The sequence below is a fragment of the Lineus longissimus genome, chromosome 11 (assembly GCF_910592395.1).
Source record: "Lineus longissimus chromosome 11, tnLinLong1.2, whole genome shotgun sequence".
In the NCBI taxonomy this organism is placed as follows: Eukaryota; Metazoa; Nemertea; class Pilidiophora; order Heteronemertea; family Lineidae; genus Lineus; species Lineus longissimus.
The window spans coordinates 1,383,897-1,403,234 of record NC_088318.1 but is presented as its reverse complement, the minus strand read 5'-3'; the positions used below and the strand labels follow the sequence as shown (position 1 = coordinate 1,403,234).

At 43.1% G+C, this 19,338-nt stretch overlaps 2 protein-coding genes across 5 annotated transcripts; both read left to right on the top strand.

Moving 5' to 3' along the window:
• The first annotated feature begins 75 nt into the window (after positions 1 to 75).
• Positions 76 to 7,237, top strand: LOC135495645 (uncharacterized). Of its 3 annotated transcripts, none has more exons than XM_064784468.1 (5): positions 76 to 966; positions 2,687 to 2,831; positions 3,055 to 3,814; positions 4,183 to 4,360; positions 4,640 to 7,237. In XM_064784468.1, the coding sequence occupies exons 2-5, from the start codon at positions 2,724 to 2,726 to the stop codon at positions 6,357 to 6,359; spliced, it is 2,766 nt and encodes a 921-aa protein (XP_064640538.1). In that variant the 5' UTR covers positions 76 to 966; positions 2,687 to 2,723; the 3' UTR covers positions 6,360 to 7,237. The 3 variants fall into 3 exon arrangements, with proteins under 3 accessions (XP_064640538.1, XP_064640537.1, XP_064640539.1); XM_064784467.1 differs by having other exon boundaries at positions 77 to 684; XM_064784469.1 differs by lacking the exon at positions 76 to 966 and adding an exon at positions 1,424 to 1,597.
• A 2,306-nt stretch (positions 7,238 to 9,543) lies between these two features.
• Positions 9,544 to 18,582, top strand: LOC135496152 (centrosomal protein of 89 kDa-like). 2 transcript variants are annotated; one of them, XM_064785298.1, is made up of 17 exons: positions 9,544 to 9,663; positions 10,534 to 10,742; positions 11,015 to 11,124; positions 11,421 to 11,533; positions 11,872 to 11,952; positions 12,492 to 12,615; positions 12,958 to 13,179; positions 13,502 to 13,666; positions 13,920 to 14,194; positions 14,460 to 14,688; positions 14,911 to 15,091; positions 15,348 to 15,515; positions 15,703 to 15,802; positions 16,007 to 16,048; positions 16,353 to 16,489; positions 16,829 to 16,951; positions 17,161 to 18,582. In XM_064785298.1, exons 1-17 carry the CDS (start codon positions 9,610 to 9,612, stop codon positions 17,339 to 17,341), a joined length of 2,514 nt encoding a protein of 837 aa, XP_064641368.1. In that variant the 5' UTR covers positions 9,544 to 9,609; the 3' UTR covers positions 17,342 to 18,582. The 2 variants fall into 2 exon arrangements, with proteins under 2 accessions (XP_064641368.1, XP_064641370.1); XM_064785300.1 differs by lacking the exon at positions 11,872 to 11,952.
• The last annotated feature ends 756 nt before the right edge of the window (positions 18,583 to 19,338 follow it).

Here is a 19,338-nt window from a genome sequence, read left to right as displayed (position 1 = left end):
TGTGGTTTCTTCATTGAGGTAAAGACGGCGGTGTAAGCCATTACTCTAGCTAAAAACTTGTTAATACCATCATTGTCTTTCAAGTACATTGTGTGTGTGTTGTCTTGCAATGAAGGCTTTCTGTGACTAATGTGTTTATGACAGTCTTCTATAGTATTTACAACAACAACTTCCTCTTAATGTTGAGTGTACCCCCTGCCATGGTAACTCCAGCAGTTATAGTGGGTTTATAACGACAAGGAAGTGCAGCAACGAGCAGATATCCCTAATCTTATTCTGTCTTATTTCAGATTATGGTGCTAATGATAAATACACATTAAATGAACATGTTTATGTCACGCTACGTACTAATGCCGAATGGATAAATAAAATCGCCATGCAAGATGGCCGCGGTTGTAGCAGACGATATTTTTGTGGGTCACAGAGCGTCGTCATGGGCACGTGGTTTAGCGGCGGGAGGCGCCTTTTGATACCCGTTATACGAATAATAGGCCTACGGTGATATTACCATTAATCCGTGACAGTGTTGACAAAGATAGGACCACATGAAAATGCTTTAGTTGAATTGTTCAGTGACAATATTGGGAAGTTTGACAAATAGAATGGACTTGAATGGAGACGCTTAGACTTGGGCAGCATATCGAAGGCTTTGATCGTCTTGGATATGATATGGAGCTAAGAGAGGTAAGGACGTATTTCACTGTCTTGATCGGACACCAGCTCGGACACCTGGGTCACTAGCCGAAGATATAATGGGTCCAGCTATAGCTGACATTATCATTGATGTTTTTGCCAAAGTCATAGACGCCACAAAAATCAGGATTATCACGTCATCGGTACTGTCAAACGACGGCACCGTAACGTCGTACGCCTCACAGTCACAGTGAACTGATCGAGTCAGGATATCCTGGCCGAATGCAACGGGTTGTGGCGGGCCTGTGAGTGTGACCGGCTTTTGACAAGGAGGTGGGTTAACTGTGTTTTTGTTATAATTCCATTCTTCCAATAAAACCACGATAAAAGGATCCTTCTCCAAAAATGTTGAGAGCTTTATTTCATTTCTAAAATATATGTTTCAGATTTATGTTTCCTCTTAGCAGTACTAATGAAACCAAGTAGAGTCTTGCTGAAGCGCCAAGCCTATGTTTGGTTTGACCCGCTGAAGGCTTTGACCAAATAGCACCACCGGTCAACCTATTTTATTTGAGTAAAGATTAAACAGTGCGGAGTATACACTCAAATACGAAACATTTTACGAGAATTTAGTTTAAACATTACATGATAAACATTTAGTTGCAAATGGGCTTGTCAACAGCCTTTACTTTATATGTAATCAAAATGTCATAAAAATCAATATAACAAGTCATAAATCTCGACCATTGTAATATCCGGGCTTTAGCTAATAACTGTATTGTCAAACATGCCTTGCATATCATTTATAGACCTACAATGCTAAAAACATGTATATCCAAAAGGCTTACGGACATATTGAGGGCCGGTGGATTTGGGTCGATTTTTACAAGGTTATTAGCAGGTTAGCTTGATGACATATCAGTTGGATTCCGGTTTCTAATAGATATCGAACTCAAATGGAATGGTAAGTTGTGACCCCCCCCCCCCATCTGTTCCCTAAGTTCCCTCATGTCTCCCCAAGAAGCCATGGTTTCCTTAGCTGTGGTGTGGCATCCTGCGGAAATCAGGGATTAATGTTCGCTTCTCCGGCCTTGTTTGTGTGCAGGCCCGGAGAGGCGACCCCTGCTTTCCCCAGCAGGATGGTTGTATCGAAGCACTGACGGGAATAACCACTGAAATACATTCTTTCGGCATCAAAGATTGTGTCCCAGTTTGGCCAAAACTCAACCAATGCTATAAAAGCTATAAAGCTAATGTCAACACCATCCACCATATAATATATACGCGATAGGGACATTATATATTGCCCATTATTGACATATGATTGATATGCGGAAAGTGACACACATCCTTATCCTCTGAATGATATCAATACAAAAGCTCCCATGAACATAAGCATGGTGCTCCACTGATCTATCAACTGGATATTGGCAAAATCATAAAGGCGCATGGAAGGTCATTCTGATTCTGAAATATCAGAGCTACTCAGTCCTCCATATAGCCTGCCCTCATTGAAAGGCCCCAAGCGACGCTCAACCTTGGAACAATCTCCATTTATTTCGCTCCCCTTTGATCTCCTGGGGTATTTAAGAGAAACGGAGCAAATAAATTTGATTGAATTGATCCCAAATAAATGGATCTAATCCAAGTAAGGATATACTGTATCGGAGACTTGTGACCAGGTTTCTTATAAGAACGCAACAAGAACTGCTTGGGATTACACCAACTCGCACCTTCTTTCGAGTGAATACATTGCTGAGCCTTAAGTGGAATATAGATACTTAGACAAATCCAAATCTCACATATCCCAAAGCCAAAATACCCGCGTCGATGTTATGCTGATTTGATGCAAGGTTATCAAACGGGCATATAATTTACTGATCGAGATCGAACGACACGTTTCAGCAGACTGAGTAAATCTAGCCTGGAATCTACCCCGACAGGCCTAACTAAAGAACGAACAGCAAAACGCTTGGCCCCAGCGGTATGGGAATTAGCAATTACCGTAATCGTCGGCGTCCGCTATATTTTCGTGGTGTTGCTTTTGTTGCAGACGTTTAGGCGATCACAAGGCTTAGTGTTTGGTCAGGATGGATATAGAAGGACGACCCTCTTCGGGGAGGGAGAGCGGACAGGGAAACAAATCAGAAGGTTACAGTGAATATGGCGAAACGTCTGGAATCGTTTCCGGGACTCAGGTGAGTGTTGGTCTCGATTACTGATTTTTTAAGGGAGTTACATCCTCAAGTTACGTTCTTGGTGTCATAAAATTAGTGTGACATGCCATCTGCACCTGGTGTCGCTAGCGTTCTGCGAGGACCATGGTTACCGACAGGGTAGTTTGCGTTGATGATTGACGTTCCTCTTCTTCCTCTTCACTTCTCGTTTCGTCATGATGCCATCTCAACGTTTTGCTTCCAGTCGCCGACGATCATAGTACCAACAGCAGACGATGGGGTACTCGCAGACGACAGTAAAGACACGCAGGGCTGTGGTGCAGGAGACGGTGATGACGACATGCAGACCTCTGATGAGGGATTTGGTCAAGAGGAAGCAGAGAGCGATGAAGGTCAAGGCCTATCTCGACCTCAACGGGAAGTAAAATTTTCCGACCTAGAGCAAACGTCTGCTGAGCGAGCACACTCGGAGATCCCGGATGTGGAATCATTTGATGAAGCAGAGGCATTGAGGCCTGGCCAAAACACGCCCGAGGAAAGCCAAGAGGTAGCGGAGACCCAGGGCCAACCTTTCACGTTATTTGCTATACTCCCTACCAAGGAAGTCGTAACTTTACGTGATGTGTCATCTGGGAGCACAGTTTACCACGTCCAGTATCTGATTGAACTGTCCGGGGGTATTCCAAGTGAATGCTACTCTTTGGTCTCGTCCACCTCCGCGGAAAAACTCTCTGCTGACACCAAGTTGGTCCTTGGTGAGAACATCACCGCCGGTGCCACCATGCGAATCATCCCTCACCTCGCGTGGTTAGAGGTGTTCAGGGCTATCTGGCACAGTGATGTAGACTTTATTAGCAAGACTGGCGAGGCTTGTCTGATGGGCAACATGAGCCCACAGGAAGCAGTGGAGAAGGAGAACACGTATAGAAAGAGAATGTTATTTTGCTTGTTCATGGCTTGTGCCAGGGGAGAGAAAGAGATGTGTCAGATCTTCATCGAGATGGGTGAGTATGAAGAGGCTTGCTTATTAAGTTCTCACAGACCAGAGATCAGGTAGGCAATACATATTCCATATAGGTTTGCCATTGGCAACCCAAGCAATTGTCGAAACGAGCAATGTGGAATTGCTACGAACACCGGTGAGATGACAAACGCCGTTTTCGTCTTGCTTTAGACAAAACACCATTGACGACTTCAAAACATCCTACGATCACGACTGGCACTTGCATACATGTTATCTTCTTGTTGCTCAATTATCGCAAAATTGAACATGTTGATGGTTTACAGTTGATCTTAGCTGGGTCAATCCGCAACTCATTGCTCTCGCCCCCACACTGAGCTCTGAGCTGGTTCCAACATCATTCAATTGCAGGTGCTGATGTAACTGGGAGGACAAATTACGGGAACACTGCCCTCCATGCCGCGGCCAGGCACAACCAGCTCGTCGTGGTAGACCTCCTATTGAAGAATGGTGCTACGTCGAGTCAGAACGTCTTCGGGAAGACGGTAACGGAGATAGCGAAGGAAGCAGGTGCCTTTTCGTGTGAACGGTAAGCAGACGACACTGTCACTATCAAAACCTTAGGCCTACAAGGTTCTCCACTACCAACACTGGTGTGGGTGGCGAAATAGTTAGAAAAACAAGAAGAAAGAGAAAACCTCTTCTACGAGAAAGAAGCCGAAGACTTTTGAAGAGATACTTTGCGCACTTTACGCCCAGCATGTCCAGCGACAATTGGGTTTCTAACAAAGACCATACCATCACACTATAGTGTGCTGGTATGGTCTACGTAGTACTACGTTTTAACTCGAGTTCCTTTCACTTTCAGGTATCTCAGACTGCATAAGTGGTCTCTGACCGGACAGAACTACGCCATCTCTCCCAAACCCTCCCCGCGAGTATCAAAACCTGCATCAGCAACTTCACAGAGATCCAGCCAATCGGGGCGTTTCTTGAAATCACAGGTGTTCTTACCAAAGGGAGCAGACAACATGATGAATGACCAAACGGGAGGATTCTTCTCCAACAAGGCTCTCATGAGCTCGTCAAATCTGCCAAACATTGACAAACGGTGCAAGTCTGCGCCTGTGGGGCGGAGCGCACAGAAGAGTCGTCCTTCCACCGCTCAAAGCGCAACAAGAGGAGGGTCTAAATATCATAAGGATTGCTTGCAGAGGGGTGGTGTTATCACGGTCAGCAAACCACAAAAGGACTATCTTGGTGCTGATATTGTTAAATATATTGACCACCCTATGGTGACTGGGACGGTTGAAAATGTGCATGTCTACGTCCCGTCGGTTGCGACAGACATAAACGTTGGTACGAACGCTTGTGATGGGGTAAGTGGAGGGAGGGTTCCTCGAGACTTTGAAAAAGACAATGCCAACGATCCTGACAGAACCGTCCTGGCCGAGACTCTTTGTCGCTGGGAAAATGACCAAAATAATAGACAGCTACAAAAGAAACCCAGGGCGAAGTCAGCCTCTGCTAGGCTTTACAAGTCTCATTTCCATAAATATTTGGAACCTGAGGAACCTGTGTATTATTCAAGGGTGAAGGAGCTCAGGGAACGCCGCGCGCAGACGGCAGTGTTGTCCCCGGAAGAGGAGGAAAGACGGTTGAGGAACGATGCTGCTTATCAACGCTGGATGGCCAAAAAGACTGCGCAGGGCGCATTTTCTCCGCAGGAAAAAGACGGCCAGCTGGTATTGCCGAGTGGCAAACACACAAGAGAGGAGAACGAGAGAGCGTTTGAGAGATGGTTGGAGGAGAAAGAAGACGAAGAACCTCAGAAGATGAACTGCCTGGAAAGACGGATAGATCGGGAGAACGTGGTGCAGTTCGGTTGCACGGATCCGGAAGATGTTGTGTTGTCGTCACCAGAGGACAACCATCTCAGTTACCAGAGATGGCTTGGTTCGCAACAGGAGAAAGGGAGTTCACGCGGGAGTTATACCTCTGACGAACCGTCTGATGTGCTTCGCAGACGAACTGAAGAAAAGAGACGGAAGACGATTATAAACGTCAAAGCATATGAAGAATGGTTGGAGGAAATAGAGGAAGAGGAGGAGGTGGAACGAAAGATTGCCATGGAGAAGAAACAAGCTGCACAGCAGGCGAATGAGGAGACAAAGAAACAACGCGCACCAAAGCAAGTCTCGTTTTCGAGATGGCTCGCCATGAAGGAGAGGAAAAGACAGGAGGAGAAAAAGAGACAAAGAATGGAGGATGCACAGAAAGCCGAGGAGGAGAGGTTACGAAATGAGGACTGGAGCACTGGTACAAACGTGAAGACATTCAAGCAGTGGTACATCTTGCAAGGTAAACCCAAACCTGTGAAAGACCCCAAGAAGGGGCGAGAGGGTCAAACACGGGCGGAACAACTTCAGCGAGAGAAGGAGGAACGTGCCAAAATGGCCAGGGAGTCTTTTGATAGTTGGGCCATTCAGAAAGCACTCCAAGATCTGCAGCTCGAGAAACAGAGGTTGAGACAGGAGGAGAGAAGATTGGACATGATGCGCGGGAGGAAGCAGACGACAATACAATGAGATCACATGACAGATACACTGAAAACTTGACATTTTCGGCACCTGCTTGAGTTATGTCTGAGTGTGTTATGTTGACCGCCTTACATGCCTCAGGTATGTCACAATATCATTTTGACAAACCTAGAATAGTTTCATGGCGTTCTCACTACAATCTCAAACCGTTTAGTTGCTTCTGGTGATTTTAGAAACATTGAATGCTACCCCGGATTGCAAACATGGCCTACAACATGACTCCTCCTTACGCATGTTTCATGAGGAAGTAATATGTATCGAGTGAAATGATCTGATAGTGTCAGGATGACAACTACCTTGAACAATTAGACTTTCTCAAGCAGCGGGATTAAGACAATAGCGCCAAGATTTGTGATAGATTTAACAAAATTGTAATAGCTATATTGATGTGCCATAGATTAATTTATGCAACAAGTGACTCTAGTTACCATTGTGTGGATGGTGAACGCGGTCAATGAGGACAATACAAAAAATATAAGGGACAGAAGAGACAATGTAATGTATACCGGATTAACCTTGACTATACGGGAAATGGGCATGTAGAATCAATACAGGCGTGACAAGTGGGCACACTTCGTTGGTCTTGTCTGGCACACCCTGTCGTTGGTTAAAGACATATGTCTTCCAGCAGAAGCAGGAATAGTAAGATCAGGTCACTGGAGACATGTGGTTGTTTCATAGTGTATACATGTTTTGTAGTTTACTGGCGATAGACGATATTTCCTCTGAATGTGCATCCATTAGTTTTTTGTTGAGAGAGTGGATGATCGATAAAACAACGACCACGGTCAGGGTTTCGACGGCAATTGTCCCAACAACCTGTTCATTATCTGTCAGGTTTTCTCGAATAAAGCACATGATCAAAATGGCAGTATTTAAAACCACATACCACATATACCACATACCCATATGCCAATTTTTTCCAGTTGGGGCAATCCAATGACGGTTGAAGCTTTTTCTTCACAACTATTGTTAAAGGAAAATCTGTCCTCTATCTGCTAATTGTTTTACACGACACTGAACCATCTTTTATACTTGGTTGCATGAGGAATTGGGGAAATGATTAAAAAAACCTCGTCGATAAAATGCATTTACATCGTCTTTTGGCTTACGGAACCTGCCCAATGCAATTCCACAGCTCGGCAAATGTACATGTACAAGTATGTATGCTAAGCCAATCCCACATTTTGACAATGCCTGTCATATTGATCATTGACAGAACAAAGGTCTCCCTTTAGCAGATTACTGCTAGCCGGTCTGGTTCAGGTGGGTGCCCGGATGCTGTGACGGAAAATGTATTGTCTTTGGTCATGATCGGTCGTGGTTGATTTGAACGCCAGTCGGTTGGTGTGTGAGACGTGGAGAACATCGCGGGAACACTTTCTCCGATTTCAAACGTAAAAGTGCCTTCAAACTTTCCGAAACAAATCAAAACGGCTGCAGCAGAAGGTAAGGCACAGTGTCTATTCCTGATAAAGGTATGGGTTGGTTTCAAAGGGTTTTTATTGTAGAAATAGTCATACAATCAAGGGGGAATGAACTGCGCAGTTTGAAATTTCAAGCCAGACATTTATGAATTATGGACATCACTGTACTTCATGTACATGTTCAACGGCAATTTTAATTGCCTCCCTAATCAAATACCATTTGCTCAAAGAAACGGAACGAGTTTACAATCCCCGATCACACCCCAAAAAGCCAAAGAAACTAAAGGCGCACGTCCAAGTCATGATGGTGAAGATGGAAGTGTTCATGTTAAATCTGTGAGATGCCATCACTGCTGTTCTATCCAGTGATGTGGAAATCTCCACTGAATACATGAAGGATTGTCTGATTGTTTGTAAATTGACGTGAACAGTTGACAGCTTTAAATTCAACAACCATTCATTTGGCGGCCACTATCCCGACTGTGGTGTAGCACCCGACTGTAACTGGCATGAAAAGGGGATACGCTGGTTATGGATGTCAGATCGTGGTTCCCTGACCTTTGCAAACAATTTCACTGGACGTAACCCACGCGGCGACACCGAGGACCGCTGGCTGATCTATTGATATGTTCGTAGTAGGGTGTCAAAGTCGGAGAGAAGAAGAGCCACTCTTCTCTCGTAGGGGGTTCACTTGGAAGTGTTTGCATTTGTTAGCCTATAAACACAAGATTTTAATCCTCCAGTCTTGGGTTTGGCGGAGAGAACTAATCTTACATAAGTCCCAGAACAATATCATATGTCTTTATGGCAATATTTATTACTGGGACCCAGTACAGTGCCGTTCTATCCAATATTCTTTTAGGCTGTTGATGAGACTTCTTGTTTAAACAGTGCCATTCTGCCCCCTCTAAGGCATACATTGGTAACTAATGAATTGACTGCGAAATGAACGCAGTTGAACACAATGTACGGAATCTTCGGATACCCCAGGGTTATAACTGCAATTTGTGTAGAATCGTAGTGGTCCCCAAGAAACGCAAGAAACGCACAGGGGAACAAATTCACATACGAGATGGAGACTGGTCTTTAGAGACGCTCCCTATAATATCGATGTATCTTATTTCATTTTCAGGGTCATGGAACAACTCTTCCCTCCGTGAAAAGACCTCCATGGAGACAGAAATAACTCTGGGCCAAGTTTCAGTAGAACCGTACCTTAACCCGACGTCACCAACCAGGGAAGGACACGTTTTCCAGCGGTCATTCCATTCTGCTACACTAGGATATGAAGCCTTCCAAACTGGGGCGCCACCTGTTCATATTTTAGTGCCTTCATAGCTTTTTGTGAGAAATATCTTTTTGTAAAACTTTTAAATATCGACAGATGAAGATACCAGTTCAAGTTGAACACATGAATTTGTCCTAAACATTTCAAATGCCAGATTGAAAGTTTCACAATCAGTGTTTGTTTCTAGTTCTACATTTCATCACTGGAGCCCATTGATAGGCCTAATGTCTTTTAAAGTGGCTGTGATTGGACTTAACAGCATGAGGTAACGCCTAGTAAGTGCCTTGACGTTGTCGGCAACAAGCGGTTCCTGGCCAATCATAAAGTTATGGAATTGCACTTTATTAGACGGCGTTCCGTCCTCAAGAGTTTCGCTCAAGGCACATCCAGCACGCTCGCGGGCCGATTTTGTCGTTACGGCCGAATTCCACGGTGGCTCTGGAAGTAACGTCGGTCGAAAAAACGTAAATAGTTTTGGTAACCAACTGGAAAGTCCACTCTTTTATGGTCCTATTTCTCGACAATGCCGAGTCTCAAACCTAAAAGCAGCAAGAAGAAGAAAAATAAGAATGCAAAGGTAGGTCTGCTTCAAGATTATATATGTCTTCCTTAAAACCGGTAAAGAAGGTGGTCAAAATGATTGAAATTCTGATGGTATGTAATGTTACTGTACATTTCGTACAACAGTGTACTGTGAGGGCCTACATTTTGTATACAAAATGATAGTGTACCTGTATGTTGTTTTAGTGTCTCTCCAACTCCAGATAAATTCCTCCAGCGGTGTTTGGAGGACGTGGGGTGCCTTCGTTCAAGCCTTTACTTACAAGCCCACTGCTTTGATTGACCATGTATGTAATGTTGACGCAAAGATCATCCTGATTTGGAATTGATGACTTTTCCAACCCGTCTCTGCATATCTGATATTCCTATAGACTTTCGTTTGCTTTATATATCTGTTGCCTCTCCCTTGATCTTTCTGTTAGCAATACCCATGAATCTCAGGTGAGTTGCCGCCAACCTGATGCTCGTCGTTGTTTTGTTTCATTGTTGTGGGTTGGTGCCTGATTGCAGTGATTTGGGATCTCGCCTCGAGCTTACGAAAAAACAATCCTGGAAGTCTAATATAATAGGATTTGGAAATCTAACAGGTTGTCAAAGCAAATGTAAAGTTCAGAAGTTAGACCTTGATCTTTAAGAAGTCTTCTCCTGTATGTTTCAAACTGACATGACTGGTTTTGCAGAATATGTGGAATTAAGTGTCAAGGAATCTTTTTTAGAATGAGGGTCAGTTGATGAATAGTTTTACATTGATTGACGTCTTTGTAGAATTTGAATAGAAACACTTTGTTGTGCGATATCTTGTATAGTACTTTGGGATATTTGAATTAAAACTTTTCATGAAATGACGTTTAAGCCTTGTTCTGGTATATTCTAAATCTTACTTCAGCCTCACATCGCAGCTGCCTTGGTACCAACAGCATCATTTTCTGCTGTACCAAGGACCCCTCCACCGCCGAGCCCTGACCCCCAGTTCACCTCTGGGATGGCCAGTGCCTTGATGAGTTCAACTATGCTGGGTCGCCTCTTTGCTGAACCCGTCCCTCAAAGTGATGACAATGACGTGGATACCAGTCTTGATGATTATGGTGACCCTGGGTGAGTTATTGTTGATGTGATATCAAATGTCTTTGAAATTGAGCATAAAAGCAGCTCGACCTCTGTACAAAATGTTAGGTCAGTATTGAAATACTCGAGCTAGAAGTACTGCAGTGCAGAAACTTGTGTGACCTGATCTTACTCTCCTTTGCCTCTGTGAGCTGCTTGCTTTAGTTACACCCAAGAGAGGACATGAAATAAGATGGAGAGTGGATAGTCTTGTTTTGTTAACACTAGAATGAACTAAGAAAGTCTGATTTTGTACATTTTAGTTATTCTCTGGCGCGGGACATTCGCCGAGATACAGTTGATCGACGTGGACGACTTGGGACACCGCCTAACAGAGACGAGGTCGATGCAGACTTATTGGATGACGAAGAAGGTTGGTAGATCTTCATTCTGGAAGTGGGCACCTAGAGAATAAGCTATTGAACAGTACTAAGAGATGTCATGATCTGTGACAGAAATTAGTTCGCATTTATCCCCGTGAGATTATCTGCCAAGGGGGCCAATAGTGCCTGAACCTAAAGCTCGAGGAATTTTAATAGACTCCGTTCGGTATGAGAAATTTCAGTTTCTTTTAACAGGTGCAATGAAAATAATCCTTCCCTTTGCTCCAAACTTGTAGTTTTATTTATCAAGTAGTCATTGATTGATCTCTGTGTATCCTATTTTTAGATCCGTTGTACCAACTTGTTGACCGACAATATGAAGTCCGAGTCCAAAGTGCTCCCAGCCTCAACACCTCTCCACCACACGTGACCGATATCTATGCTGTACCTAAGAGAAAGGTAGGCCAGCTCCATTCAGTTATGGATCAGATCAATGTTGGTGTGGTTGTTAGTTTCCATTATTGGCTAGTAAAACGCCCAAATCTTTTTCTTCAGGGCTGTCTAGGGATTATTGCATGTATCTTTTATTTTAGAGGAACATACTGCCTTTGTCAAAATCTAGACAAGAGAAATCCTTTTAGTTTACATTATTTTAATCCACATTAGTGCTATCAATGTTGAGATGTTGTGCTTGCCTGAAACACACTTTCATTTTGCTGTCTTTCATTATATTGCCATCCTCCTTTGGGCCTGGTGATTCTCATTCCCTATAAAGCACTGCCCTGTTCCGCTTTCAGTCTGAACGATACAGTGACGAAGAGACAAGCATTATGCGTCCTGTAGCTCAGCATCCTGATGAAGAAGAAATCGAAGATATGGTATGTACATGTTGAGTTACGTGCATCAATTGCATGGAGTGGTTACTGAATGTTAGTCGTGAATGTCTCAACTTGTAACAGTAGGAAGTGTCGTCTAGTCTCTGTGTCGCTAAGTTGCTGTTAGTAAAATTTGTTTATATAGAGTTTCTCCTAATGGAAAGGCCGGCCAGATTATGGTCATAAGATACTCTTTACTTCCAAGCTCCTATTTCTGATACCAGGTGCCTGGTGAGAACGTACGTGGTACCCTGACTGGCGCCTAATGACCTAACCAAATTGAATTGGCTACCCACAGGCATCAAAATATGGACCTCATGTTCACAAAGTTGATGCCATAACTACTGGGCTGTCTCGTTTCGTTGGTTTATGGCACTGTTACAGTTATTCTCTTTAATAACCCGCGTCAAGTGCAAAGTGGTTTAATTTGAGTTCAGGATGTTGGTTTGCATATCTTTGATGACCAAACTCTAAATAAGATGTCAGGACATGTAACAAATCTGTGCCTAATTCTGATGAGCAGTTTTGAACGGTTGTTGCAGGTTGTAGCGACAGAAGCAAGACGAGATGAGAGTGGTGTTGACATGGGGGGAAGCCTGGACTACCTTGACAATTTAGAGAGGCTGAGTAGAGGCAATGTCAACAACAATGTGAATGAAGAAGAAGGTGAGACCAATTTGAGATATTGTAGTGTCTCTTATTACCATTACTTGTAACTTTTAATGGCTTAGGCCTAAACAGTTTAAAACCTTGGTTACCACTACCAGTTCCACTTTCAATGAGGAAAAAAAATTTCATAACACCAACCAACCAGTACCAAATATCACCTGTTGACACAAATAAAATGAAATATAGGTGTTTTTGTTTCATTTGTCACACTACAGCTACTAGTCAACGCCCCTTGTTTCAATATGTGACAGTACCAGGAAAGCATTTTCTGATTTTCAAAAATGACTAGGCACTATCACACAGATGAGCATCAGTAATTCTTTTATCGTTGTTTTTCAGACGAGTATCGTCAGAAGGACACCCCGAGGATGGCGGCCCTGAAAGAGCAGAATCAATCCCTGATGCAGCGTCAGGAGGCGATTGAGAACGAGTTACAAGAACAACGTCGACATCAGGAACAGCTACAACAGAAATTAGAGGAAACGGAGCGCCATCTGGGCGAATCTCAAAGTCCATTGAATTTCTCCAACGACCGGGAATTACTCATGGATCAGCAAATGAGTATGTACCAAACTTGTTTGACTTTGAGGGTAGCGTTTCACCAGCCCAAACCAAAGCTATTCACATCTATTTGAATCTTATGATTGCTAAGCTTGTCAAACACAGCAGAGAGGTACTGAGACAAACTTGTTGTCATGAGCCTCATGCTTAGACGAGAGCTTGTTTCAATTTTGTTCCAAGGCATGAGCATGTTTAGGCTGGGCCCAAGCTGGCCGCTGTAGTTGGTTGCAACAGAGCTTTGGCTGAGAGGCTTATTTTGATGTTTGTTCTCCACTGCCTGACCATGGAAATACATTACTCAACAAGTCTTTTATTTGTCTAGGTCTGACCGATAACACACTGAAATCTCAAGAGGAGCTCATCAGGACACTGCAGACTCGAGTGCAAACGTTGGAGCACGAGAGAGTGGAGCACCAGGAAGCCAGCACACAGCTTCAGAATGAAATACAGGAGTTCAGGAAATATGTACATAAAAAGGATGGCGATGGTGAATTTGGTTTATGATTCTTCCATGTCGACTTCGATTATATCTAATTTCGAAGAATATATGATTGATAAATTTTACTTTTGGTAGGCGTGTTATAAAGCTGACATCTTTGCTCTCTTCCTTGGGTCCCAATATTCTGATGTTTACTTCCTCTTGCCAAGTCCTATGGTCTTGTCACTTGATGGTGGTTCATTTCATGCTGGTTGCCACAGCGCTAGCTTTGGCTTGATAAATGTTGTATTCTCTCTCCCAGTTGATGCATCAGACACCGTGCTACTGCGGAGGCAAACCCAGGATCTCAAAGATGAATGTGATACCTTGAAGAGCACCGTCCACCGTCTCAACATTGAATTGAGTCGGCAACAAGCAAAATACAGACCAACAGACAAAGAGAACAAGAATGTTGTTGGATTACCGTCCAAGGGTCCCATTCCATCCTGGTTGTTGAACACCAAGTATCTGGCCCCCCTCTTCCTTGCTTATGATGATAGAATACAGGAGAAAGATGATTTACTGAGACAGTATGATGTAAGTGTTGTAAAGCTCCGTCCATTTGCTAGAGCTGCATGTGCATGTGCTTGATGGATGTTTGTAATTGTCTGTTGAAAATGGTGTTGTCCTTTTCTGCTCTCAACATTGACAGTCGCACTGGAAGTAGTCAAAGAAAGAATTTCAGTAACCACACAGGATCTATGGAGTCCTTGTTTTTAAAACTCTCTCAACTACATGGAAAACTTGATCACTGTTACATTTCTTGACTTCTACAATGCAAACCAATCTTCTTCTGTTCCAGATTGAGCTAGAAACATTCCGTGTCCGTATTGAAGAGGTGCTAAAGGAGAATCAACGTTTACATCTGCGGCTGGAGCAGACGGACATATCTGGACCAATCAGCATGACAGAGTGGCAGCAGTTACAAGAGCAGGCGAGGCTGGTCCTCGAGGAGAATCAATTACTCATGGAGCAACTTGAGGTGCAGCAGAATAAGTCGAAGGATGTCCACATGTCACATGTCCAAGAAAGTGAGTGATTTTTGTGCAAACTGATGTTATCCTAGCTATTTCTCTTAAATGAATATGTTGAGGAAATTTGAGAGAGGCAATCGATTAGGCGAGGTATTTTACTTTGTTTATTAGCATTGAAATTGAAATGAGCCAAAGGAGTTTTGCTTTTGAAGAGTCTATTCCTGGCAGTTGTGATTCTTTTGACAACCGATGTATCTTTCTCTGTCTTTTTATTTGCAGTTGCCCGTCTTTCCAAGCAGGTGGTGATGAGCGAGTCTGAGAAGAACGACTTCGAGAATGAGATAGCGGAGTGGAAACAGAGGTTCATGGGTCTGAAGACAAAACACCAAGCGATGTTATTGGAGGATGAGTCCAAGCTGACCATACCGGAGCATAACAGTGCAGTCAATGAAGTCAGAAAGTAAGTGACAGTCTTGATGTATTTTGGCTGTCAGAATGTCTCGTTATTTTGTTAGCTTCATTTGTAGAGAATTGTACCAAAATGTTCCTCAAAGAATTGAAAGAAATTTGTTCCTCAGAATGACTACTAGCTCACATTCTGGAAGCAACTCGTAGCCTTATGACAGCCATCCAACTTGTTCCAGTCTAGTGCCTGGTTTTGCTGTGAGAGGTCGGCACAGCACCTCCAACTCACCTTGAATTATGTTCTCTTCTAGGGCGGCAGAGGACATGAAACAAGCTCATGGCAAAGAGGTGGAAGACATGATGACCCATCTTCATACTACACAGCTCGAGAAGAAAAACCTGGCTCTCCAAGTCAGCGACCTGTCAGCTGAGAACAAACAACTTGCCATAGAAATCAAAGGTCTGCAGAGATCATATAGGTATGTCTGAGGGCCATGGAGCATACAGCTATCTACATAAAAATATGGCTCAGTACTCTTAGTGAGCTTTAGAAAATGGAAAAAAATAGATTGATCATAGCCATTCCTGACATATGATCGGCCACCGTGCTATAGAATGTGTGTCTCAAGTACTTGGATGTTCACATTTTCTGTCTGTTTTTCTCAGGAAATGCCAGAAGAAGGTTATTGTCCTCCAGAAAGCACTTGCAGTGTCTGAGAACAAGGAGATGTCAGCTCAGGAGTATCTTGGCAGCCTCGTCAAAGTGGTAAGATATTCCTTTTCCTTGCTCTGGGGATTTCAAGCCAGAAATGTAATGTTCTTCTTCTTCCTTATTCTGCTTGGACTTAACAAATTGAATGTTACAGCAGGTGGGGTTCGAGGCTATGGTTTGAGAAGATGAGATAGGTTTTGTAAGACACATGTACAGTACATGTATGTCAAAGCAATTTATATTTTCTTCGTGTTGCAGGCTGAGAAAACCGCAGTTGAGAGAGATACATATGCAAAGTTGGTGAGTTCGGTCTTTTATCTGTCACATCATGCTCATGATTAGAGATTGATCTGGCGCTGAACTGTTTCTCCCATTGTCATAGGTCAAAGAATTGAGTTGCTAAGCTTCATCAGTCATTCACCAGGTTCCATTCAGTCTACTATGGTTCCTTTTTCCTGGTGTAATCCAATGCAGAACTTTTAGGGGAAGTCAGGATTTTTCCATCCTCAAGACATTTGTGCTCGTTCGAAACAGTAATACCTTGCATATTCCGAATACTTCAACAAATTGAGCACCTGGTCAGATTCTTGGTTCCTGCTTTCAGGTTCAGAATCAAGAGAAGGAAAGAAAGAAGGCTTTGGGTCGGATGATGGATGGGAATACAGCCGTCGGTGAAATGGAGGAGAGGCTCCGGGCATACAAGCATAAGGCTGCTGATAAGATGCTGCAGATTGCAAACAAGTAAGACTTTATTAGTGAGGATTCAAGTCTAGTTCACAATGTCATATACCTAGCCTGGGACACTAAGACAGAAGTTACTCTGACTTGGCTTCAGTGCTGTTTTGGTGGTCTTCTACTCAATATCATGAGTTAATGCAAAAACATCCCAGTCCAGGAGACTTTCTAGTCTTGGGCTGCAGACTGGGTACATGATGATGACTGGACTTGTGCTGTGTGGAATGCAGCTGTCTGCTATGCTCTATCACATAATTAACTGTTGTCATACAAAAAGAACCATTTTTCTTGTAAATATCTTACCTTAGAGACATAAATTTCGATATAACCTCCATTCTCTAACAGGATGAAGGTACAAGATGAAGAATTTACAAAACAGAGAATGGAATACCTGACGGAGATTAAACATCTCCGTGGACTACTCAAGGAAAAAGACGGGTTGTTGTCAGATGTGGCCGGAGAAAAGAAGTAAGTAGAACTCTGAGATATTGGATGTTGGTAAGGCCGAAATGTGAAACCTTACTACTTGGCTTGAGTCTCCTTCTTCTTTGTGTTCAACTGGTTAAACATTCAGACCGTTAGTCCTCAACAACGTGTGATGCAGATCAGCCTCTGTTCCCCATAGCTTCTCTTGGAGAGATGTCACCAAGTCTAAAACATCTCTCTTCTCTTTGCAGACAAGTTGAAGACGACCTTGAGATCATGTGGCAGGCAGCGACGGCCGACAACCGCCGTATGCAGGACACGATGGAACGAACATTCCGCAAGTTACGAGAGCACAAGGCGTTGGAATTCATGTTCGGGGAAGATCCAGAATCTAATGCGTTGCTGGGATTTTCATCGGATAACGAGGCATAAACTGTCATATGTTGGATCTTTTTAAAATTTACTGTCAAATTAGTATTTATTGCACTTCATGACAGAAGTTGGAGTAATTGGGAATTTGAGATTTTGCTGCCGGTAAGTGATATCCCAGTGATGGGTTGAAAAATAAATAAGGTTAGTAGTTTTGTTTTAGGCCTGCTGTGCAGTGCCGTACATGCTGTACAAATTGGAACAAGTGGCTTGTTTTTAACTTTCTTGGTGTCTTGATAATTGTCAGGTGGAGAGGGGATGTGCCTTGATAAGAATATATTCACAAGTGCAATATCACTAGGTCCATAAACCTGTGATGAACTTTCTCAGCTTCTTGCCATTGGGTTCTTTTCTAGGGGTGCAGAAGGGGGGCTAGAACTCAGTGTTTTCGTTGGAGTCCCGTTACATAGAGGTTTTGTGATTAGATCTCTCTTTATCTCCAACTGTAGTAAATTTTTGAAAGTCCAAAAGTCGAGAGCGGTATGTTTAGTCCTTCAAATATGTAGTTTGAGATATTGTTTGTCAAAGGGTATTTGGTGAGTTTGATGATGGCATAATGTATATCTTATTGTCCATTTTATCCGTCCAGGAGATGATTTTTCACTGTTGCAATGCAATGTTACTTTATATGAGCTACTGAGCATTTCAATGTGGCCTCCTTTCCTTTAGATGGATTTCAAGTTTTGAAGGGGCAATAATGTCGTGTTTTTAGCCCCTTCATGCTTACATTTCTGCAACTTCAGAGTTCTTTTGGTCAGATTGATCCATTAGGTCAGAGGTTGCAACATATTCATACAAGAAAGGAGGCTACGTTTTGTGGATGATAACTGTTTATCAGTCAGCCGTCCAGGGACAAATTGTTGACAAATTGTCCTAAAACTGTTTTCTGTTTCGTGATGACAATGAAATACTTGTCTGTGTGTTGTAAACTTAAATAGTTCAGTTCTGTTATTTTCCACGAGAAGTTATTTCATTCTGGACCCTTGTGTTTGCCGTGAGGGTATTCCAGGTCGTAACATTTGTGAGATCCATCCAAGAAGCCTTATTGCTGACTTGACTTCCCTAGTGCATGCTGTATTTTACATGTTATTGATAAAGTGAAATGAATTTTGCCATGATGCATGAAGTATGTTTTTAAAAAGTGTATTGTTTTCTACAGTATTGTATTTGATTAGAATGTTAGACCTGATAGGTTGTAATAGAATAGACAGGGAGCTCAACAATAAAAGTTGAAACAGTTAAAACTTGATGTTTATTTCAGTCGTGCTGTTATAAGAATTTACAGTGTAATGGGTTAACGAGTCCATTCCATGTCACCTGGCTTTCTTCCATAGAGGTGCTCTTTCCGGACACCTCCACCTCCTTTCTTAAGGACTTCAATGTCCATTTTCTAATCCTCATTCAACACCTTGCATAAAGGAATCTAAACCAATGTTACAGCAGAGGAGTCCTTTAGCCATCTGCTTTGTCAGTTCGGGTGGTGAATTACACTCGGGCCAGGGAATTGACCACCAGGATGTGCATTTCCTAACCCTACATAACAATAACATACTGAACTCGCCTTTCCTGCAACAGAACAGGTGATGATGTGATGCAACACAATTCTCTTGTTTAAGCATGTGCCAGCTACCTCGAAGACCATTGACTGCCGGTGGTGCCATTGATGAGGAAGTTCCAATGTCCTAGACAGGGAGCACTGCAGGACCTAATGCAACCCAGGGCTTGCAGTCTAGTAAAGCACAAGGTTAACTCTGTCTGTGTGAGCACCTTATGAGAGGGAACTCGTCCAAGACAACTCCATTTAAAAGAAACATTCATGTCCGGGGCTCCGAAGACTGTGTATTTATAGACCCTTGGCGTGTACAGTTTTTGCATACAGACAATGAACCTTTGTTAGGATTACTGGGTGTTCCAATAGGCTGTGCCATGTGAACTGTTCCCCTTGAGCCGGCACGTGTGCCCTTTTGACTGGGAATATAAAGAACAACCATAGTCATTCC